This window comes from Dipodomys spectabilis, unplaced genomic scaffold (assembly GCF_019054845.1).
Source record: "Dipodomys spectabilis isolate Male_0828 unplaced genomic scaffold, ASM1905484v1 ptg000006l, whole genome shotgun sequence".
NCBI lineage: Eukaryota > Metazoa > Chordata > Mammalia > Rodentia > Heteromyidae > Dipodomys > Dipodomys spectabilis.
Genome location: NW_024870683.1, coordinates 18,423,620 through 18,446,475, shown reverse-complemented (window position 1 = coordinate 18,446,475; position 22,856 = coordinate 18,423,620). Strand labels below are relative to the sequence as shown.

The 22,856-nt window shown below is 40.9% G+C and overlaps 3 protein-coding genes across 4 annotated transcripts in view; 2 read left to right on the top strand and 1 right to left on the bottom strand.

Annotated features, from left to right (window-relative positions):
- Positions 1-8,966, top strand: part of Ctnnal1 (catenin alpha like 1) — a 63,708-nt gene extending 54,742 nt beyond the window's left edge. The window contains exons 15-19 of the mRNA XM_042695003.1: positions 2,975-3,023; positions 5,582-5,638; positions 5,779-5,892; positions 6,927-7,010; positions 8,124-8,966. Of these exons, the coding sequence (XP_042550937.1) occupies positions 2,975-3,023; positions 5,582-5,638; positions 5,779-5,892; positions 6,927-7,010; positions 8,124-8,189 (370 nt within the window). The 3' untranslated portion in view covers positions 8,190-8,966. The remainder of the gene's footprint in view (positions 1-2,974; positions 3,024-5,581; positions 5,639-5,778; positions 5,893-6,926; positions 7,011-8,123) is intronic.
- A 596-nt stretch (positions 8,967-9,562) lies between these two features.
- Abitram (actin binding transcription modulator) lies at positions 9,563-15,200 on the bottom strand. 2 transcript variants are annotated; one of them, XR_006150086.1, is made up of 7 exons: positions 14,920-15,200; positions 13,948-13,999; positions 12,603-12,732; positions 11,878-11,954; positions 11,698-11,767; positions 11,390-11,611; positions 9,563-10,728 (listed from the first exon to the last, which is right to left on the bottom strand). XR_006150086.1 is itself a non-coding variant. In XM_042696191.1 (6 exons), exons 1-6 carry the CDS (start codon positions 14,996-14,998, stop codon positions 11,474-11,476), a joined length of 546 nt encoding a protein of 181 aa, XP_042552125.1. In that variant the 5' UTR covers positions 14,999-15,200; the 3' UTR covers positions 11,117-11,473. The 2 variants fall into 2 exon arrangements, 1 of the variants encoding a protein (XP_042552125.1); XM_042696191.1 differs by lacking the exon at positions 9,563-10,728 and having other exon boundaries at positions 11,117-11,611.
- A 161-nt stretch (positions 15,201-15,361) lies between these two features.
- Elp1 (elongator acetyltransferase complex subunit 1) overlaps positions 15,362-22,856 on the top strand; it is a 51,036-nt gene continuing 43,541 nt past the window's right edge. Inside the window, exons 1-3 of the mRNA XM_042695568.1 lie at positions 15,362-15,544; positions 18,583-18,745; positions 19,921-20,073. Coding sequence (XP_042551502.1) covers positions 18,596-18,745; positions 19,921-20,073 — 303 coding nt within the window. The 5' untranslated portion in view covers positions 15,362-15,544; positions 18,583-18,595. The remainder of the gene's footprint in view (positions 15,545-18,582; positions 18,746-19,920; positions 20,074-22,856) is intronic.

The window sequence follows — 22,856 nt, the reverse complement described above, 5'->3', positions numbered from 1 at the left end:
GGCAAAAGAGTAGAAGTAGTTAAAGCAATTTGTTTTAATGTAACAAGAAGACCAATTTCCCTAACTTTAATATTCTCTTGTTTATATTAAAAGACACTTGATTAAATACTTCATTGAAGTCAGTGATAATCACATTGTTCAGTCTTAGACTTTAAGTATTTTCTAGATATTCCGCGCGCGCGCGCGCGCGCGCGCGCGTGTGTGTGTGTGTGTGTGTTGCACTGTCCCTGAGCTTTTTTGATTAAGGCTAATGCTCTACCACTTAAGGCACAGCTCTACTTCTGGTTTTTTTTTTTCTTTGGTGATTATTTTGAGAAAAGAGACTCGCATACTTTCCTACTTAGGCTGGCTTTGAACTGTGATCCTCAGATCTTAGTCTTCTGAGTAGGATTAAAGGTGTGAACCAGGAGCACCTGGATCATTTTGGTTTTGAGAGGATTAATAAACTAATACTGAAGAGTGTTTGTATCTACAGACAAGCAGGTTTTTACAAAATGTTCTTTGGAATGAAGAAATCTTCCTTCATAGGGACAGACTATAAAACACGTGAGAACCTCTCAGAGGCAGCTCTACTTCCAAAATACACGAGGGAAGAGAAGTGACTACAGTATGCAGTTAGTTTCTGCAAAGACATCAGAAAGAGAAGATCACGGTTCTTTATAGGCTAGAATGTGTGAGGCAGGATAGAAGGGAGCGATGCTACGTTTGTAGTGATTCCATGGTGTGAAGGAAAGATGAGGAAGAAGCATTCTGTAGCTAAGAGGCTTTTTTGGTGTCTTCTGCCTTTTTTAAGAGGGTAAGGAAGAAGTGATGAGTTGATAATTTTGACATTGTTTTATCATCTGTTAGTACCTTACCACATTTTTGTTGTTGTTCATGGGGCTTGAATTCTGGGCTTGGGCTCTGTCCCTGCACTTTTCAGCTCAAGGCCATGCTCTACCGCTTGAGGCACAGCACCACTTCTGATTTTCTAATGGTTTATTGGAGATAATAGTTTCACGGACTTTCCTGCCCGGGCTGGCTTTGAACGGTGATCCTCAGATCTCAGCCTCCTGAGTAGCTAGAATTACATGCGTGAGCCACGGGCGCCCGGCTTCACTAGACTCTTATCTCTGATTATCTATCAAAAGTTGGAAGTAAAGCTGTGTCTCAAGTAGTAGAGCATTAATTTTGAGCAAAAAATCTCAGAGACAGTGCCTAGGCCCATAGTTCAAGCCCCAGGACTCGCACAATACTACTCTATTACTACTTCTACTAATCATAGGGTTATCAAGATCAGCCTGCCGTAGCTGGGCTTACAGGTATATGCCACCATGCCCAGCATAACTACCTCTTTGATTAGTTCTTATTTAGAATAATTCAAGATAGTATATTTTGTTTCAAATTCAGAATACTGAATTTTGATAAAGACTTAGAAGACTAGGGCTGGGAAGGTGGCTCAATGGTAGAGCACTTGCCTTGCATGCCTGAGGCCCTGGGTTCGATTCCACAGCACCACATAAGCAAAAAGAAAAAAGCCAGAAGTGGCACTGTGGCTCAAGTGGTAGAGCGCCAGCCTTGAGCTGAAGAGCTGAGGGACAGCGCCCAGGCCCAGAGTTCAGGCCCCACGACCAGACACCCCCCCATTCCCCCCCCCCCAAAAAAAAAGACTTAGAAGACTAAAGGGCTGCCCCATGGAGGAGGGGTAGGGATTGCTAAAGCTCTGTGGAGCCAGAGCATGGTTATTGGACAGGAATAATGAAACAGGAAAGGAAAATGGATTTTCTGTTAACACATAAATGTCTTGTTTCATTTATATGTCTTTTAATGATGTAATTACCTCTCTGTGGTCAAGTCTCAAGTTGTTTTTTTCCTGACCCACACTGTTTTTGTCTTCCCCCATAGTCTTTTACATTTTCCTTTACCCACCAGCCTCATTTAGGTACTTAATTCCAAGACTAGTTATTCCTGGCAACTTTATAACCTTTCCTCAGGCAATTGCTTAAGGTCATTGTAATAATGCAATATGTAATAATGTAAAATGTGGTTTTAAACAATTACTAATGTTTAAGCTCTTCTAGTGCATTGTGGTTAAAAAAATCAAACCTATCAGTGTCATATTGTCTTCAATATGATTTTTGTTTCCTGAGATCATTTGATCCTCTTGATAGTTTATCAAAGAACAGGAATGATTCCTTCATGTCTCATAGCTATTAAGGGGAAGACCTATCTGCTACTTGAGTACACATCTTCTGACTTAGGTCTGCTCTATTGCTCTTGTTAATGAATTCTCCTATTTTACTTTGCATTTTTTAGAGTTCTTAATTCATCTTGGTAGTTTTTAATCTAGTATCTCCCAATCTCCTAATTTGACTGGTACAAAAAATTTATTATTATTTACATTAAAATTAAAACTTAAATAGTATGTCTATATAAAGCTGAACTGCTTAGTTCCTGCCAGAGTTGAAATTAGAATTAAAGGTGAGAATTTCCTCACTTTTGGTCTGATCTGTTTGCAGGACAAATAGAACTTTAATATAGCTTGTCAGTTTAAAATTTCTTTTCATTATAAATGAACATGAGCTTTTTTGGGGGGTCACAGTACCAGGGCTTGAATTCAGGACCTCACTCCCTTTGTTCATTAGTACTTTATCAGTTGAGTCCCTGTCCAGTCCCACAGTTTGCTGGTTAATTGAAGAGTTTCTTAGACTTTTCTGCCCAGGCTGGCTTTATACCTTGATCCTCTAAATCTTACCTTCTGAGTAGCTAAGATTATAGGCATGAGCCACTAGTGCCTGGCTTAAACTTTAAGCTTGGAAAATAATAGGTAGCTACTATAACTCATATAAGAATATATCACAATAATATTAGTCTTATTCATATTACTCATCATAATTTGGGCTCTGTTAATAAACAAAATGCTCTAGTTTTTGTTAAGCAACGAATTTCTAGGTAATAACTTTTTTAACATTCTTAATAATTCATTTTATTTTAGAGGGGAGGGGCCACTGAAAACTTCCCGTGATTTAGTTCATCACCTAGAGGTATGTTTTTGTTTTCATTGTATGCCAGTACTTTGTGAACTGTAAGGGAGTTATAAATGCCTCTTTTTGAGGCATTTCAGACTGAACCCAGGGCTTCATACACTGAACTTTATCTCCTACCCTTTTTCATTTTTGTTTATACTTATTTTTTTGTGCTGTTCCTGGGACTTAAACTCAGGGCCTGGGCACTGTCCCTAAGCTTTTGTGCTCAAGGCTAGTGTTTTACCTCTTTGAGCCACATCTGGGTTTTGGGAGCTCAATTGGAGATAAGAGTCTCATGGGCTTTCTTTCCTGGGCTGGATTCCAACTACTATCCTCAGATCTTAGCCTCCTGAGTAGCTAGGATCACAGGTATGAGCCACTAGTGCCCAGCTTCATTTTAATTTTGACAGATTTTGCTAAATTGCCTAGGCTGGGCTAGAACTGGTTATCTTTCTACCTGAGACTCCTAAGTAGCTGGGATTGTAAGTATGCATCATCATACCTATTCTTGTTATTCTAAGTGATTTATTCTATTATACATGTATGCTTGCTGTGTACACACTGGAGTGTAATACAGAGTACTGAAAATTAAAATTTAAAGGGCTTGCACTAATATTTTGGTTATCTTGCCAGAAAGAAATTTAAATATTATTGGGGCAATGCAGAATAGGCTAATAGACACAATAGTACGTTTTACGTTTTTCCAAGTAGGTGAAAATTTCCTGTAGACAGATACAAATCCCTTACATCTTCTAGAGTTCTAGTAAGACTTTCTGACCTCTTCACTGAATTGAATGGTATCAATTAAATGAGATGATACATAAGCTTCTGTCGCATGCTAATGGATGATATTCAGTTATTCCTTCTTTCCATCCACATTCATGATGACTCAGAACATGGAGGGAAAGACAGACATGTTACTTTTTGTCCTGTACGTTTAGTGGAACTCCATGTAGCCTATCTCTAGAAGATGAGTTCACATTCTAGATAGAGACTTTAGATTGGCAAATGGGTCACAAAACTCCTTCCCTATTTTGTCCCGTGTTAGTCTGTTTTCCTGCATTTGAAATTTAGGAGTTTGTATCACTTGATCACTCTTATTTAGTCCTCTTTGGCATTCCTGTATGCTTCTGTAAGAACTGCTTCAGGACAAGGATTTCAACTGAAAGGAATAGCTGTCAAAATAGGATTACCGAAAGTGTTTTCGCAAGCTTTTCTATAAATGAGCTAATTCACTTAAATTCACCTATTCCACTCACTTTATTCCATGTGAGCTTATTCATCAAACTTACACCATTCCTGGGCTTTGAACTCAGGGTTCTGTGCTTGCCAGGCAGTTGCTCTACTACTTGATCTCTATAACAGCCCTTTTTTGTTTTTCAAATATTTACTTATTTCACGTTTATTTTTTCAAAATATTTATTTTTCTCAGACTTATGCCTGGCCTGCCTGGACTGTGACCCCTTGATTTTATGTTTCCTGTGTAGATGGGATAAGGGGATGTCAGTTTCATTCCACTATGCCCAGTCCGAATTTGTTTTTTAATTGCTTAAGATGAGGTCACACAGACTTTTTGCCTGAACTGCTATTGAACCATGATCCTTCCAGTGTCTTTAAATAGCTAGGAATTTAGACACAGTTCCACCCCCCACACTGAATTTACATGTACATTTAAATACAATGTCCTGAATATTTGTATCTGTTCAGTTTTCACTATTTAAGTGCATGGTGAACGGTGAAAATCAATATGAAAACAAGAAGAAATAAGCTAATCCTCTCAAACTGCTTATGGAATGTGTATTCTTAGATGGGATTAGCAATGTTCTAACCTTTTGGACCTCATGTTCCAAGTTTCAGTCTTCCTTTTATAAATGGAAATTTTGGGTCTGGGAATGTGGCTCAGTGATAGAGTGCTTGTCTAGCATGCATGAAGCCCTGAGTTCGACTCCTCAGTACCACATAAACATAAAAAGCCAGAAGTGGTGCTGTGGTACTAGTTTGAGCTGAAGAGCTCGGGAACAGCACCCAGGCCAAGTTAATGCCCCATGACTGGCAAAATAAAATAAACATAATAGTGAATTTTATGAGATCCCTGGAGAAACCCACACACAATGAGTGGCTGAGTATCACAGGTCTGTATGACTCTTCAGAATAATTGGAGGTTTCCAATATAGAGGAGCCTTCCTAGTCTGGAAAATACCTCTGAATCCAGTTAATCTCTTATGTTTACTTGCATACAACAAATCTTTAGGGGCTGGGAAGGTGGCTTAGTGGTAGAGTGCTTGCCTTGCATGCATGAGGTCCTGGGTTCGATTCCTCAGCACCACATAAGCAAAAAGAAAAAAGCTGGAAGTGGCGCTGTGGCTCAAGTGGTAGAGCGCTAGCCTTGAGCTGAAGAGCTGAGGGACAGTGTTCAGGCCCCACGACTGGACCCCCCAAAAAAAAATCTTTAGAAGTTCTATAGGATTTTAGTGTTCCATTATATGTTTTAAAGTATATAAAATTATTAACAAGTATATTCCTTGCTAATTATCCACTAAACATCAGTCTAAAACAGTGACATTCTCCTTTGCCAGGATTTTGCCACTGAGGGATTGAAGGTTACTGCAAGTGCACAAGCCTTTTCAAAACAGGTAATTTTGTCCACTTCCGTGGTCTTGTGGTGATGCCTTGTATACCCACTTTGGGACTATATTATTAAGAGTTAAAGGACTTCAGATTTAAAAGATGGAATGTTGATGAAGTAGTTACAACTTCCTAAATTGCATTTCAGCTGAAAGATGATGACAAGCTTATGCTTCTCCTGGAAATAAACAAGCTAATTCCCCTGTGCCACCAGCTTCAGACAATGACTAAGACATCTGTGCAGAATAAAGTGTTTTTAAAGGTAAAAGATGGGGTGGATTATTTAGGTAAACATTTATAATACTAGTACACTCACTTTTTTTTTAAGTGTTAATAATTATGGCATGTTGATTTTCATGATGACTGAATTATCCATGATTATCTTTTTTTTGGGGGGGGGGGGTCCGGTCCTGGGGCCTGAACTCTGGGCCTGGGGTGCTGTCCCTCAGCTCTTCAGCTCAAGGCTAGCGCTGTACCACTTGAGCCACAGTGCCACTTCCGGCTTTTTTCTTTTTGCTTATGTGGTGCTGAGGAATGGAACCCAGGGCCTCAGACATACAAGGCAACGCTCTACCACTGAGCCACCTTCCCAGCCCTGATTATCTTCTGGTATAACTGACCTCAGGAAGCAGCAGGTTCAGCAAATAAATGAGCCTGGTCATAGGTTAATCCATAGTGCCATAGAGCCACTTTTAAGTCCTCACTTGTGAGTGGCACAGACCCCTCTTGAGTCTAGTTTCCTACAATTTAACTGAGGAAATGTGAGCTTATGCCAACGAGGCAGAGTGCTAAAATGGCACAGAGGCAGATTCAATGCCAGTATTTAGTGTTTGAAAATCTCCTAGCTAGTTGTAGTAGTTGCTTTTCCTCTTATTTTTCCTGGGGTTCCATAAAAAAGGCACGAGACCTGGATCGACAGTCCTGTTGTGAGGTTTGCAATCAGCTTATGTCTTCTAATGTATGCCTTTCAAGACTTCTTAGAGTTCCACAATGGGGAAATTTTATCATGTTAAAACTAACTGATAGGGCTGGGAAGGTGGCTCAGTGGTAGAGCGCTTGCCTTGCATGTATGAGGCCCTGGGCTTGATTCCTCAGCACCACATAAGCAAAAAGAAAAAAGCCAGAAGTGGTGCTGTGGCTCAAGTGGTAGAATGCTAGCCTTAAGCTGAATAGCTGAGGGACAGCGCCCAGGCCCAGAGTTCAAGCCCCACGACTGGACCCAAAAAACAAAAACTGATAATATTTTATGAAGGAATCGGTTTTAGAATGTGATTCTCATGTTTTTTGTCACTGTAGGTTGATAAATGTATTACAAAGACAAGATTTATGATGGCTCTCTTGGTCCAACTTCTCTCACTTTGCTATAAGCTGCTAAAGAAGGTGAGGTCATTTTCTATTTTCAACTGGCTTTTTAAAATATTAAAACTTTGGGCTGAAGGCATGGCTCAGTTAATACAGTGCCTGACTACAAAAGGCAATACTGCTACCAGAAAAAGAAAAGAAAAATAATTAAGAAAAATATACTAAGTGAAGTAAGCAAGGCCCAAAGAATCATAGGTCCCATCGTTTCCCTTATTTGCAATAACTAGTGCATGTCTAGGACAAGCAAAAAAAGTCAACAGCTATGTACATATGACCTTATAAGATAATGTTAAGCGAAATGAACCCCAAGACAGGGACACAAGTGGTTTTTTCTTTCTTGCTATTGTTTTTAAGGTACTTATAATGTATTATGTGTTTCTTTTGTATGTTCTTCCCCCATGGTATAACCCCTATTTTCACTGTTTCTTATTCTGATGTCCTGCATCTTGTATATACATTTTATAATTTGGAGAGGGGAAGGGAAATAACAAAATGCTTAAATAAGGATACAGGTTGACCTGTTGTAACAATGAGATGTACAAGACACTATGTTGAAAACGAACTTTAAAATTTGGGGAGGGGGAGGAGTAAGGGAGGTGGGAAGGGCAAGGATGGCAGGGGAAAACAAAGGAGGAGACAACAATGCTCGATAGGAAATGTACTCATTACCTTACCATGTAACTGTAACCTCTTTGCACAGTATTTTTACAATAAAAAAAATGGAAAAAAAATTAAAACTTTGGGCTGAAGGTATGTCTCAGTTAGTACACTACCTGACTACAAAAGGCAATACTGCTATCAGCAAAAAAAAAATAAGGAAAATAATAGTTGAGCAAAGGTGGCATATGCTGGTAATTCTCACTACTTGGGAGGCTGAGATCTAAGGACTGCAGTTCAAAGCCAGACCAGGCAGAAGTTCATGATTCTTATCTCCAGCAAAAAGCCAGAACTGGAGGTATGGCTCAAATGGTAGAATGCCAGTCCTGAGCGGAAAAGCTAGCAAGAGTTCAAGGTCTTGAATTCAAGCTCCAGAATTGGCACAAAAAAGAAAAGAAAGAAATGGATAGTATTTAATCTCTTCCCCCCCCCTTTTTTTCCTTTAAAGTAAATAATTATCTCAATTCTTTCCAGTTTCAGGTTGAAAATAACAATTGGGTCTCGGTGACCAATAAAGATGCCATGGACAGTAAAACTTGAGACAACTTTTGGTCCAGATTCCTGGGATTCTATGTGGCAAAGATGAAATGTCTAAAAAAGGAAATGTTCCTTTATACTTTCAGAAATTCATCCTTCCTATAAAGAAAATACTGGAATCTTTTATTTTTTGGTCTTCAGATTGTGATGCTTTCTGACAACTAATTAGTGCCAAGGTGTTTGCTAGAATTCTAACTGCAATGCAATTTTAAAATGGGGCTTTGCACTAATAATGTTCTTTAAAAGTTAAACCAAATATTCCTACTGTCTTAATGACATTTGAATCCAAAGAAGCTATTTTGAATATATGCTGAACTTTGACATTTATGCTTTGTTTTCTTTATTTAAGCTTATCATCTAGAACACTATTTCATCAGAAAATGTACAGTGGTCTGGGGGAACGCAGGGTTTTTTCATCCCTCAGAGGATGCCCTGTCACAGACCATCCATGGTAATAGCAAGGCTGTTTTCTAACATGTGTCACATAAAAGGATCATCTGTACATCCCTCCTCTACTCTCAATAACAAGTTAATGGAACTCCACAGAATCTTCGGCAAACTTCTGGAAGTAACTGTCTTTGGGTTCTAGTATAGCTGGCCAATCTGCCCTAATAGGGCTTCCTACTGGCTTAAAAAGGTTGTGAACCATCCTTAGAATGGCAGGTTAAAAAGGAAGAACTTTGGAGCTGAGGCACTGTTTATTCTGTATACTCATACACTGTATTTTATATATATGGCATTGCAATGTGCATAACAAATAAACATCTTTGGTATTTTTAATTTTAGCATTTAAAGTTGTTCTGTTTGTGGAATAGACTGAAGGATCTGGCTCTGAGGTTTTCTCATGATTTAGTATGGCTATCTTTGTTGTGGAGTAGTGTCATATTAGTGTCAGTATCCCAATATTTTGAAAACAGTTGCTAAGTAGGTAAGATGTTCTGATGACCTTTATATGGGTAAGCCAACATAAAATGTTCACACAAAATCCTGAAGGAACGATTACTGATTAGTCAAGAACTAAAGTATAATTAGCCAATATTTCACTGAAGAAAATTTTTGCTGTAGCCCTTAGTGTACTCAGCTTGATAGCCTTTAAAAAGTACTTCTAATTCCAGAGACCCATGGCTCATCCCTGTAATCTAACCTACTCAGAAAGCTGAGACCTAGAGGATCATGGTTTGAAACCACCCTGGGCAAGAAAAGTCTCTCCATATCCACTCAATTAATGAACAAAATGCCAGATTGGAGATGTGGCTCAGGTTGCAGAAGTGTCAGCTATGAGTAGGAAAGAAAGAAAATGGAGCAAATGGGCAGCTCTGAGACCAGGCCTCAGTACTGGCATAAGAACACAAAACAAACCCAAAAATCTCTTTTATTAAGTCATTAAGAATGTATTTTTATTTTGTGAAACTGAAGTAGTCTTATAAATCATCGCTATGGTAGTGGAAGTATATTTAAAATACATATGTAGTTTTAATAGCTTTAGTATCATCACTGTATTAAGTCTTTTTTTTCTCCTTTTAAAAATTTTTGCTGGTATCAAGGCTTGAAGTCAGGGCCTTGTTTCGGGGATGGGAGTCTCACTGACAGACTAACTTTGACTCCTGATTGTTTAACTCTCAGCATCTGAGTAGCTAGTGGCTCACCAGTGTGAGCCACTGGTGCCTGGCTTGTATGAAGTCTCTAAGAAACCCTGTGCTGCTCTTAGTGAGAAGCTACAGCTGTGTGATTTTATTTCTAGTATAGCACTATCATTGTAGAGACCCATAGTTATCTTCTACATCATGTCCTGAAAATTACAAAGTTGTCGGGAACTACAAATAATTATTTACAAAACACTCTTTTTATACACCTAAAAAGAATAGTGTCAGTGGCGCTGTAGCTCAAGTGGTAGAGCGCTCGCCTTGAGTTGAAGAGCTGAGGGACCACGCCCAGGCCCAGAGTTCGAGCCCCACGACCGACAAAAAAAAAAAAAACTATATAGAGCACTCAAAAAGAATAGTGTCTTATAAATGCAAATGGGGGTAGGAAGGGATAACATGACTTCAACAACATGAGGAAAAAGAACCAAAGAAATTTATATATCAAGTGATTTCTTTTGCACCAAACTATTTTCAGTTAAAAACAGGGATAACTAAATCTTTGTGTGGGTTGTAACCCTTAAGAAAACGTAAGAGTAAAGTCCTCCTATTTGAAATTCAGTGTAAACTGAGTATTTAATGTTAGGCCAAAAATTCAGTTTTTCCTAAATTTAATGATGTGAATGTCTTTGTTCAATTCCACCCCTCTGAATAAAATGTTCCCAGTGAAGTCTTTATTAGATATATCTAAAGATAACTGAAACTAAAAGATATGAGACTAGTGATTGCAATGTATTTGCAAGAACCTGTTCAATAGTGCATTCTAACAGTTCTACTTGCTAGCAAAGTCCTTTGTAATTTTCAAAGCCTTTTCTTGTCTCTCTAAGTCAGAGGAAGGCCATTTCACTGGAGTAAGGAGAGTACATTTGCTTAAGAAAGTACATCTGCTTCTTCCTTCCAACCTAAAAGAAGAAGGAAAAGTGGTGAGACAAGAGTTTTCAGTAGTGTCACAAGCAGATGAAGTAAGAAAAGCCAAAACATCAAACTGATGGAAAACTGACTCTAACACAGTAAGTGGCCAGGCACCAATGGCTTATGCCTATAGTTCTAGCTACTCAGGAGGCTGAGATCTGAGGATTGCAATTCAAGGTCAGCCCAGTCAGGAAAGTCTTATCCAATTAAGTAGGAAGTAGAGCTGTGGCTCTGGGGTAAAGTGCTAGCCTTGAGCAAAACTTCAGGGACAGCATCCAGGCCCTGAGCTTACACCCCAAGATGGACACATGGAAGGATGGATGGACACACAGACGGACACACCCACACTACCACCACCACCATCAACAACAAAAATAGTATGTCAAAATGTAGTATTTACTTCCAGAGTATAAATATGATGGGTAAATTATTCTTTCTTGGCTACTTAAACTTTTCTGTCAAAGAGTTTAGTTTGGTTTTAATTTTTTAAAAAGTCCTTGTTTACCAGTTACTAGAACCAAGAAAACAGAGAGAGTAGATAAGGATGGCAGATTTGGGAGCTTGGAGACCAAAGAGATGCAAGGCTTGTTATGTGTAATCAAAGGAGGAAGACAAAGTTAACTGAAGGATTAGCCTTGGAGCATGTCTCACAGTTACTGCTTCTCCTTCAGTGCACTGATAAGGTTGGCCAGGTAAGGTTATGAATCTTCCATCACTTCTACTCCATTTCAGTCCTCAAGATGTAGCTGTTGTGGCATCCATTCGTTTTCCCACAATTTCATCATACTGTTTTTGTGTCAATAAACCTTCTGTTATGCTTTTACTTTCTTCAAATTTGGGCAATACAACTGCAATGTAGCCTTCAGTGGAAGGCTGGAAAGAAAACAGAATATCTAGCACTGTCAAATGATTTTTTAAAAATATTTTTTAAAAAGTAGGGATCATGCACTCCTTTTTACCTTTTCTTGAAGAATAGATGGCTTATGGAGAATGTTTTCATTTACTTCCATCAAACGTCCTCTAATACAGCTGTTTAAAACAATTTTTTTTGAGAAAAGAATAACAATGTTTCCCAGGAAGTTTTCCCGGAAAAAACCATAGTGAACATAGATATCTTAAGTTAAGGCACAATTACTCACCTAGATATGGTATATTCTTCTCCATCTGAGCAGTAAATTTTACACAGAGGTGCAAGTTCTGTTAAAAACTGTGCTCCCTAGGCGATGAAAAGAGAGATGTTAATTAAACAATGTATGTTCCTACTTCCTTTGACAGGCACTCCTAAGACTTAAAAGAGGATGTATTTCTGGAACTGCTGGTTTTTGTTTTTGTTAGTTTTGTCAGTTGTGGGGCTTGAACTCTGAGCCTGGGTGCTGTCCCTCAGCTCTTCAGCTCAAGGCTAGCAATCTACCACTTGAGTCACAATGCCACTTCCAGTTTTCGTGGTTTATTAGAGATAAGAGTCTCACGGAATTTCCTGCCTGGGCTGGCTTTGAACTGTGATCCTCAGATCTCAGCCTCTTGAGTAGCTAGGATTATGGGTGTGAGCCACCAGCTTACTATAATACCTTTTTAGAACTTGAGTTAGTGGTTTAGTAAATCCAGAACAAATGAGCGACAGAGTTGTCCTTTCAAAGGCTTACCTTCTACCTCCTCTATTCTGGGGATAACAGGAATGGCAGTATAGAACCTAATATAATAGACATTATACCTAATGAAAGACTTTCTTTTTCCTGTGAGAACTTCTGTTAAATATACTTAAATCAGCACCTTAAACTTCCAGAGAAGGTATGCTGACCATACATTTACTGGACCCCAAGGCTGACTAGTTCTACCATATCACCACAGAATTACAGGAACATACCCGCTTGAATTTCCCAGAAACCTTGTTCTGAAGTCTGCTACAGTTGGTACTGATCTGATAGGAAATACTTTGTATTGTTTTTCCACTTTGAAGAACTGGATGAGAAGCAGCCAATGTGATGACACATATTCTACAAGGAGAAAACATTGATTCTGTATTACTGTTTGTAATAACTCTTTCTCCTATTAGAATTCCTATTGGTACTGAACTGGTACTTGTTTTGTCAGCTATCATCTCTTTGTTTGGCTAATATTGGAGCCTAATAGTAATATAAGGAATGTAATCTTAGAAGAGGAGAAAGATTGAAGTTTCAAGAAAAGGGAAGAGTAACAGAAGTCTTTTTTTTGGGGGGGGGGGGGGTCAGTTGTGTGGCCTGAACTCTGGGCCTGGGCACTGTCCCTCAGCTCTTCAGCTTAAGGCTAGTGCTCTATCACTTGAGCTACAGCGCCACTTCCGGCTTTTTTCTTTTTGCTTATGTGGTGCTGAGGAATGGAACCCAGGGCCTCATGCATGCAAGGCAAGAGCTCTACCACTGAGCCACCTTCCCAGCCCAACAGAAGTCTTCAGGTAGCACTGAAGTGGAAGAGAGTGAAGTAAGGCATGTCTATATATAGGAAACTATGACCCTTTCCCTGGGTGAGCTCTGGCAGTTCAGTTGTTAGGCACAGGTTAACTACATTAGGTAGCAGGTTAACTGAGGATATGGTCCTCTACTTAGATTTTTTTTTTTGAGTGACTAGGCCCTGGAAGACTCAGTTCTGCCAACAAACTATTATAATAATAACACTATTTAGCACAGTGAAGATCATATGCATGTATATGCACTCATATATACAGGGCCAGAAAAATGCTCTACCATTGGAGCCACATCCCCCACATGTTTTGCTTTGTTTTTCTGCCTGTCCTGGACTTGAACTCAGGGTCTTGGCTCTGTCCTTGACCTTCTTGCTCAAGGCTCATGCTGTACCACTTGAGTCACAGAAGTCACTTCTGGATTATTCTGAGTATATTATTGGAGATAAGAGTCTCATGGAGGTTTCTACCTGCCTGGATCAGCTTCTGAAATGTGATCCTCAGAGCTCAGGCTCCTGAGTAGCCCAGCTTATTCTCCCCACCCCCTATCCCCCAGTACACACAAGGTCTTATGCTTTGGGCTGGGCTGGCCTCAGACCATGTAGTTCCTACCTCAGTCTCCCAAGTAGCTGGGATTACAGACCTGTGTCAGCATGCCCAACCAGCAGTGGCAAATAATATAATGTTTTATCTAATAAGTTTTTGTTCAACTTAGAACTCAGGGTGTAAGAAGAAAGAAGTTTTTGGTAATTAAAAATATTTGGTTACCTACCGGTTAGAGTGCTGTAGGATACAGTGGTCTTCACAGGGTTTTCCTTTGACATCTTTACGAAGAATAAATAGATTATTGGCTGAGGAATCAGTTTTTATTACTATTTGGTACTTTCTGGGGCTCATGGGGATAATTATGAAGATGAGATTCAGGCTCATCATTGGTGTCCCTTTTTTTACAAATATGTAAAGGCTTCTGATAAAGCATTTCAATGGAACTGACCCAGACAGATTAATTCAATGGTAAGGTGATCAAGCACTTGCTCCAACGTGCTTTATCTTCACTTTAAGACCACATTCTTTAAAATATAGTAGCATACTTTTGATAGGTGGCTTCCAGAACAGTCCTGATGTTAGCACGGTAAAAGTACCACGTTCCAGAAAACCCGTCCTGCGTGAACCAGGGCAGATGGTTATCCTAAATCAGGCCCACAGCAAATATGGTTGTATGTGTGCGTGCGTGCGTGCATGCGTGTGGGTTACACTGAACAAATGGGAGGAAGTGGAGGTTAGAGTCCCTAAAGATGTCCTTGTCACTAGTATTTACTGAGTACACGAAACAATACATGCACAAGGCAGACAACAGCCTGTGGATTTTTCCTTAAGCAGAACTCCGTGCCGTCTATCCTGCTGCCTCTTCCGGCTCCGATCACTTTTAGTAATTGGCCATTCTTCAGCCCGGAGCCCTCGAACCCCTCCAGGCCCTCAAGGTCCTTAGCCATCTGGCCCCAGCTATCCTACCTCGGGGCTTCGATTTAGCCTACTCGTTTTCCCGCACGCAACCCGCACCGTGCTGTCTATGCGCAGAATGTGCCCTGCTGCAGGTCTGCCTTTCCACTCCACAGATGTCATTCCCACCCCTCCACATCCGGGTTCTTCTGAGGTGGGGCGGGGGGAGGTAAGCGCCGGAGAGCGCGCTCCGTGGCTGGCGTACGGTCAAACTCGGCAGGGATGGCCGACACGGCACACTCACCGGCTTTGTACCAGCGAGTGAAGTAACGATCCACCAGCGACGGTATCTCAGGCTCAGCGGTCACCGGCTCGGTAGCCATGGCGACCGCCCCGGGGACCCAAGCACTTCCGTCCGCAGGCCCAGACCAGACCACGTCCTTCCGGCGCGCTCGGTAGGGTGATGCGCACGCGCGCGCTGCCCCTGGCTCCGCCCACCTCTGCCTAATTACAGGGCGGGCAATCTGAAGTCAAATTGGGTATCCATAGGGTCTCCAGAAGGACGGAGAGACAGAGCAGGGCAGTTAACTCAGCCCTTCTACCGCGCTTTTGCTGAGACTGCCAACAAGGCCATAACCGAGTGACGCAGGGGCCGCCCCTTCCTCTCGCCGCCCCCGCCAGGGCACGCCCCTTACGCGGCATGACGTCACGCTCGCGCCGCCCGGCCCGTGCGTCGCCGCCGCGCCGTCTGCTTGCGGAGCTGCTCTCCAGCCTCGGGCCTTCGCGTCTCTACCCCTGAGGCCCCGGCGCAGGTACCGAGGGACCTGGGTGCCATCGGGGCTGGGGTCTGGAGGCCGGTGGAGCGAAGCGGGAGCGGCGAGGGCGTACGCGTCGCATTCGGGGGAGCCTCAGCTCAGAGCGCCGCGCAGGTGAGCACGCGAGGGCCGCCGGACTTGTGGCGCTGGACGCCGGCCCAGCTCGGCCCGCCGCGGGTGCGGGGTCCGAGGCGGGGTGGGGACCTCCTCTTCCTTGGAGCCTTCGCCTCTTCGGTCACCGGTCGCTGTGTGGTCCGTGCTGCTCCCGGGAAATCGCTTGCAGTCGGTGCGATAACCGCGGAGAGAGACTCCGCCTCGGGGGAAGAGGTGGTGGTTTAGGTGCTCTCGTGCATCCGGGGAAGTTTTCCCGGAGACGGTGATGTCTCCTGTGTTTCACCCCGTGTGTGGTGTTAACGTCGCTTTCTCTCCTGGCTGTGATTAGATGGACAGAAGTCATAGACTGGATCCCAGGGTAAGTAAGGTATTCGGTGGAAGGACTCAGCTTTTACACTGACCCTAACTCAGGTCACCTTGAATTTTTCCACATGAGAGAGTGAGCGCGAAAAAGGAGGCAAAAAGGGTTTTTAGCTTGGAACAGAGGGTAATGATACCAAGTCTTTAAAAAAAAAATAGGATACACTGCCGTTTTTGTAGAAGAGCAGCAAGCTTTTCGTTTTTCAAGTTGCATTTCATGTGCATTTGATGTGCCTGTGAAACGTGTTCGTGAGGTTAACTCGGCAGGTTGACAATGTGGATTTAGCGTCCAGTTGGATTGGGGTAGCGCTAGACCTACAGGCTGGAAGTGAGGCTAGGTATTAGTGGTCTGCCTGGTACTTGTAGTCAGGTATGATGAATAGTCCAGAGATAAATAGAAGCCTTCATCTACCCAGAACGAAAATTCTGAAGCTGTTAGAAAGTCAAAATTGAGTCAGAGTTGACCAGTGGCGGTGTGGCGGGATTTTTAGCACATTAACAAAGGAGGGGGTAACAATGCTCTACAAGAAATGTACTCATTACCTTACTCATGTAATTGTAACGTCCCAGATTCTGGAAGTGTTTGGAGAACACTTTTTCCCAGGCTTTGGATGGATTGGACACATATTTTTCATTGAGAAGTTAAGGAGTAAGGATGATGGGTGTGAAAAATAAGTTTGTTTTTATGCTGAAAGAATTGGGGTATGGGGCTGGGAAGGTGTCTCAGTGGTAGAGCGCTTGCCTTGCATGCTCAAGGCCCTGGGTTCGATTCCTCAGCACCACATAAGCAAAAAGAAAAAAGTCGGAAGTGGCGCTGTGGCTCAAGTGGTAGAGCACTAGCCTTGAGTTGAAGATCTGAGGGACAGCGCCCAGGCCCAGAGTTCAGCCCCACAACCGGACCCCCCCCCCCCCCAAAAAAAAAAAAAGAATTGGGGTAGGAGGGAGATTAACCAGTTTACCTTGGTTGTCCTTGCACTTACCAGGTAGGCTCTGTCCTGCATGAGCTACACATGAGTGCACACCACTGCTTCCTGCTTTTTATTGTTTTTATTTCCGTTTTTATGAATGCATTTGTTAATATGTTTATTAGTACATACTATTGAAGTTATCTTATTGCAGATTCCTGTCTGCTGTCAATATATCTGCAGTAGACCCTTCCTTGACAGCTGCAGATCTATGGTTCCAAGGAGCATACTGTTGAGGAAAACTGCAAATGCTTAGGATGTAAAGTTCCGCTGCAAATACTGATTCATTTTTCCCAAAATGCCCTTCAACTTTCTCTAAAAGCATGCTACCTTTGAACAGATCTAATAAAATTTTCACTGTATTACTTAAGATCAGCACATTAGCTTTGACAGTGGAGCTGTGACTCAAGTTTAGAGCACTAGCCTGAGTGTAAAAGCTAAGCAAGAACTTAGTTCCCTAAGCTGAAGCCCAGCACCAGCACAAAGCAAACAAATAGTAACAACAACAACAAAAAGCACAATAGCTTTTACTTTAGTTTTAGAGTACCATTTGTTTTGGAGGAGGCAGATTTTCACAAAATTAAGAGTAGGATACTTAGCATCTCACACAGCTATTTAAAATAGTACTGGACTAAAAGCGCCAAATGAACTGAGCTATATGATGGATGTGTGAGAATGTAAAATTTTTGTTTTTGAAATTTCTTTGGATTGCCTGTTAATGTTATATGCTTAGTTATTTATTTGTGCCAGGAATGGGGCTTAAACTCAAGGCCTAGGTGCTGTCCTTCGCATTTTTGCTCAAAGTGGTGCTTCACCACTTAAGCCCTAGCTTCACTTCTGGCTTCACTTTCTGCTCTGGTGACTTCGAACTACTGTCCTCACGTCTCAGTCACCTGAGCCACCAGCACCTGGTTTCTTTTTAAATTGTTTAGACTGTACTTGGTATAGTCTGTGAATGAAATGGAATTACTATATGTAGATTTATTTGTTCTTTTTTTTTTTTGGTTGTACGAGACTTGAAACTTGGTGAGTGCTTGCTAGATGGGCACTTTACAACTCGTCATGCCCCCATCTCTTTGCTTTCATGCTTTCTTGTATGGTGTCTATTTATGCCTGAGCTATTCTAGCCCCTGATCCTGCTATTTATACTTCTTGTAAGGCTAGGGTGACTGGCACATGCCACTTCACCCAACTTTTTATTAGTTGAGATGAGTTCTTGCAAACTTTTGGCCCAGGCTTACTTCAAATTGTATATCCTCTGATATTAGAGTCTGAGTGGCTTGATTATAGACGTTAACCACCATACCTGGCAAGTGCATGGATTTTTATATAATTCTGTCTAGTCTTTTCCTTATGATTTTTATAAATCTTCTGTGTTAAAGGTATTGTAATATGAAAATAAAATGTTTTCCCATTTGTTGTGCTCTTTCCAACTTTACTGAGGAATAACAAATGCTAAGTCATTGTGAAGGAAAAACTCATAGTTTGTAGTCTATAGCTAAATGTTGCAATGCTGCCACACATCTATACATGGGTGTGTGTTCAAATCATAGGGTTCCTTTTTCCCCCTTGGTTATTCTATTCACTTCTCTACCACTCAGTTGTTACAGCTGATATGAGTGTGGCCATGTCTCCAGTAAGCTATTTCTTTCTCTTCTAGATTGATTTGTCATTACTGTTTTGTCAAGGGAGATTTATATTTTTTTCCCTTAGATATTGCTTCATCATGCGGAATCTAAAGTTATTTCAGACCCTGGCGTTCAGGGACATTCAGGCACCTGGAAAACCTCAGTGCTTCTCTCTTCGAACCGAGCAGGGAACTGTGATCATTGGCTCAGAACATGGACTAACAGAAGTAGATCCTGTCACAAGAGAAGTAAGTTACTGATGGACATGTGTGAACTTGATATGGCCCTTTGACTTATTGTCTTCCTTCTCCCAAGTTGTCTTCTTTTGTGACTTAATGAAGTTGTGCCTTACTGAATAGAATATCTCTTTGTTTTATATGATGATGTACTAGGTAAAGATTATATAGTATCATACTTTACACTCTGCTACTATTTTAAGCTAAGGTGACAAAGCTCTGACCTTATATTTTGTGTGAGTACCCTATGTGTTAACCCTTTCTTCCATGTTAGTGCTATTTGTAATGGTGGTTCTCAGCTAAGAAGCACATAAAAATTGCCATTGGAGTTTATTTTATTTTATGGTACTTGAACCCAGGGCTTCATGTGTGCTAAGCATCTTAAAGTTCTACTGCTGAGCTCTGCCTTCAGCCCCTTCCCATATAGTTTTGTGAAAATAAATCATGATCGTTAGTGCTGGATCTGACCATATATATTTCTAAAGGTTATATGGGTCAATTTTGTTATTATCCCCTCAGTTATATTTACTGCTAATGTATTTTAAGTTATTTCATTTTACTACCTTTCCTCGTATTAAAGAAGTCTTAGAAAACTATTGTCATGGGGACGGTTGTAATTCAGTATGTGTCAGAACATGAGTTTGATTCATAACATCGCAAAACAAAGCAGAATAAAAGTCACAGTCATTAGCTCCATTTTATTATTGAACCTTTGTCAAGAGACCATACTTGTTTTGACTTTATTTAGCAAAAGGGTCACCTTACTTATCTATTTTTATTGTTTAAAAGGATATAGTTGTACTGCTTTTCAAATCAAACTTTCAATTTTAATTCAGATAAAAACATTTTGAGGGGCTGGGAAGGTGGCTCAGTGGTAGAGTGCTTGCCTTGCATGCATGAGGCCCTGGGTTCGATTACCCAGCACCACATAAGCAAAAAGAAAAAAAAGCCGGAAGTGGTGCTGTGGCTCAAGTGGTAGAGCACTAGCCTTGAGCTGAAGAACTGAGGCATAGCGCCCAGGCCCAAAGCTCAGGCCCCACAACCGGACCCAAAAAAAGAAAACAAAACAAAAAAAACCACATTTTGAATTTTATAAAAGAAGTCTTATAAGTGATTTCATTTCTGGAAATACATTTGTTCTTGAAAGTGAATTAGGTCCATTCCTTATGTGTTTGCTTTGGTGAAAGGTGAAAAATGAAATTCCTTTGGTGGCAGAAGGCTTTCTTCCAGAGGATGGAAGCGGCTGCATTGTTGGTATTCAGGACTTGCTGGATCAGGAGTCTGTATGTGTGGCTACAGCCTCTGGAGACGTCCTACTCTGCAATCTCAAAACACACCAAGTAAGTAAAAACTACGGGAAGGAGAGGAGGATCTCTCAGATATTCTCGGACTCTTATCTCCAGATAATCACCAAAAAAGCCAAAAGTGGAGCTGTGGCTCAAGTGGTAGAGCTCTAGCATTGAGCAGAAAGCTCAGGGACAGTGCCCAAGCTGTAAGTTCAAGCCCCAGGACCAGGAACACACATTAAATAAATAAATAATGAAAAAAAGGAAGGAAAAAATTGACCATCCAGAAGGAGGTGTAAATGTGTGTGTGAGAGAGAGTTATTGAAGTACATTATATATGTATGAAAATAATGTAATGAAACTAAAAACTGTTGAGAGAGATGGTGCTTAGAATAAAATGGATGGTTTGATCATAATACATCATATATGTATATATATATATATATATATATATATATATATATTCATGTACATATCAGAATGAAACCCCTTTATATAATTAATTAAATAAGTAATTTAAAAAGGGAGCAAACCCTAAAATGGTGGTAGACAAAGATTACCTACCTTTAATTCTGAAATTAATTTATAGAAGAAAAATACATTTGAACAAAACAAAGTACAATAGAACATATTTAGAATAAGTCCTATAAAATAAACTTGATAACCTCCTAAAAACAAAACCAAAACAAATGCCCTAAAAGTCTGACCATTTTTGTGTAGTATATATTACTTCTACAGAATTCTATCCTGAGATATAGTCCCAGTCAATTTAGGAAGTCTTTGAGATTCTTATTTGGCTTGTGTTTTTTGTCAGAAATGCTGATTGAATAATTGTAGTCTCTGAAAATAAAAGCACTGAAGTAAGACTTGTCAGTACATGCATATTTTGAGATCAACTATGGAGATTTCAATAATTAGCTACTTTTTTCTACACTAACATAAGTATGAATTTCTAGATTTCCATCTTTACCTTTTTTTTTTTTTTTTAAATTTTGCCAGTCGTGGGACTTGGCGCCTAGGCACTGTCCCTGAGCTCTTTCAGCTCAAGGTGAAGCGCTCTACCACTTCAGCCATAGTGCCACTTCTGGTTTTCTGGTGGTTTATTGGAGATAAAGAATCTCACTGAGTTTCCTGCCCAGGCTGGCTTTGAACTGTGATCCTCAGATCTCAGCCTCCTGAGTAGCTAGGATTACAGGCATGAGCCACCGGCACCGGCTCTCCATCTTCATCTTTTTTTTTTTTTTTTTGGTCCAGTTGTGGGGCTTGAACTCTGGGCCTGGGCGCTGTCCCTCAGCTCTTCAGCTCAAGGCTAGCACTCTACCACTCAAGCCACAGCGCCACTTCCGGCTTTTTTCTTTTTGCTTATGTGGTGCTGAGGAATCGAACCCAGGGCCTCATGCATGTAAGGCAAGCACTCTACCACTGAGCCACCTTCCCAGCCCTCCATCTTCATCTTTTTAAATGTAATAATTTAAATTAGAGTTGGTTGGTCCTTTTAAAATCTTTTTAAATTACTCTATTAGTTGTGAACTCTTTAACATTGACTGTGTCATAGGAATTTTATTACTAAAAGTGGGATGGTAATTGCAGCTAATATTATCATCGGTTTACAATGTGCCAGGAACATTTTCAAAGGTTTTTCCATGCAAATTTTTGTTTATTTTTTAATATGACCTTAGGAGTTAGATTGTTTTTCCCATTCTTTAGAAGTGGAGACAGAGGCCTGAAGGCTTGAAATAACTAGGCCAAAGTCACACAGTTAGCTAGAGTTTAAACCTTCTCATTCTAAATATGGTACATTCACTGCTAACCATTCCATTTGATAAATTAACAAACCTTATTTTCCATCACAGTGAAAAACATTACAAGCTATCACATAACAATTTAATTAGTATTGTCCATATTTAAAGGTAGGTGTTTACTTTTAAAGCATTACATCCGATTACTGAGTTCTTTCATTTATTTTCATTTATGGTGCTGTTCCTTCTTTCTGCCTTCTCAGTTGTGTGCAAGACAGTCCATGTGTCTTTGTTCTGTAGAAGACATTTCAGTTAACATTTCCTGTTAACTCCATCCCCATTGTTCCTCATACCTGAGTCTCTTAGTGTAGCCTCTTTGCTCTTAATACAACAGCACTGTTTTTCTTCCTAAACTTGCTTTCTTCTGACCTAGTTTTATTCTGTGAAACACCTTTACACAAACTTACCTGAACCATTCCCTTCCTTGTTTTTTGGTTGTCATTTTTGTTTTTGTTTTTTTGGTTGGTCGTGGGGCTAGAACTCTGGGCCTGGGCGCTGTCCTTTGCTCTTCAGCTCAAGGTGAGCGCTCTACCGCTTGAGCCACAGTGCCACTTCCGGTTTTCTAGTGGTTTATTGGAGAGAAGAGTCTCACGGCCTTTCCTGTCTGGGCTGTCTTTGAACCGCGATCCTCAGATCTCAGCCTGCTGAGTAGCTAGGATTACAGGCATGAGCCACCAATGCCCGGCATTTGGTTGTCATTTTTAAAATGAGTTCTTGCATCCTACCTGGGCATGTGCCTGAGCCATGATCTATTTACTTTTTGGCTTTCTTACTTTCTTGGTCACTAGGATCACAGACCAGATTCACTCTGTTGTGATGGAATCTTGCAGACTTCCCTGCCCATGTTGGCCTGGTATACAAATCCTCTCAATCTGAGCCTCCCAATTAGTTTGGGATGACAGGCCCATATCACTACTCCTAGGTATTGATTCATAAGGGGTCTTGTGAGCTTTTCTGGTCCAGTTGGTCTTGAACCATGACCCTCTAGATTTTACCTTCCCAAGGAGCTTGCAATGAATGAACCACTGGTGCCAAGCT

Bases quoted from the DNA above. Each gene is read 5' to 3' on its own strand.
- Abitram (XM_042696191.1), bottom strand. From the start codon at position 14,998: ATGGCTACCGAGCCGGTGACCGCTGAGCCTGAGATACCGTCGCTGGTG. The intron at 14,000-14,919 runs GTGAGTGTGCCG...TTCTTCGTAAAG, and splicing joins CACTCGCTGGTACAAAGCCG to ATGTCAAAGGAAAACCCTGT. The intron at 11,612-11,697 runs GTAAAAAGGAGT...TTTTCTTTCCAG, and splicing joins CATCTATTCTTCAAGAAAAG to CCTTCCACTGAAGGCTACAT.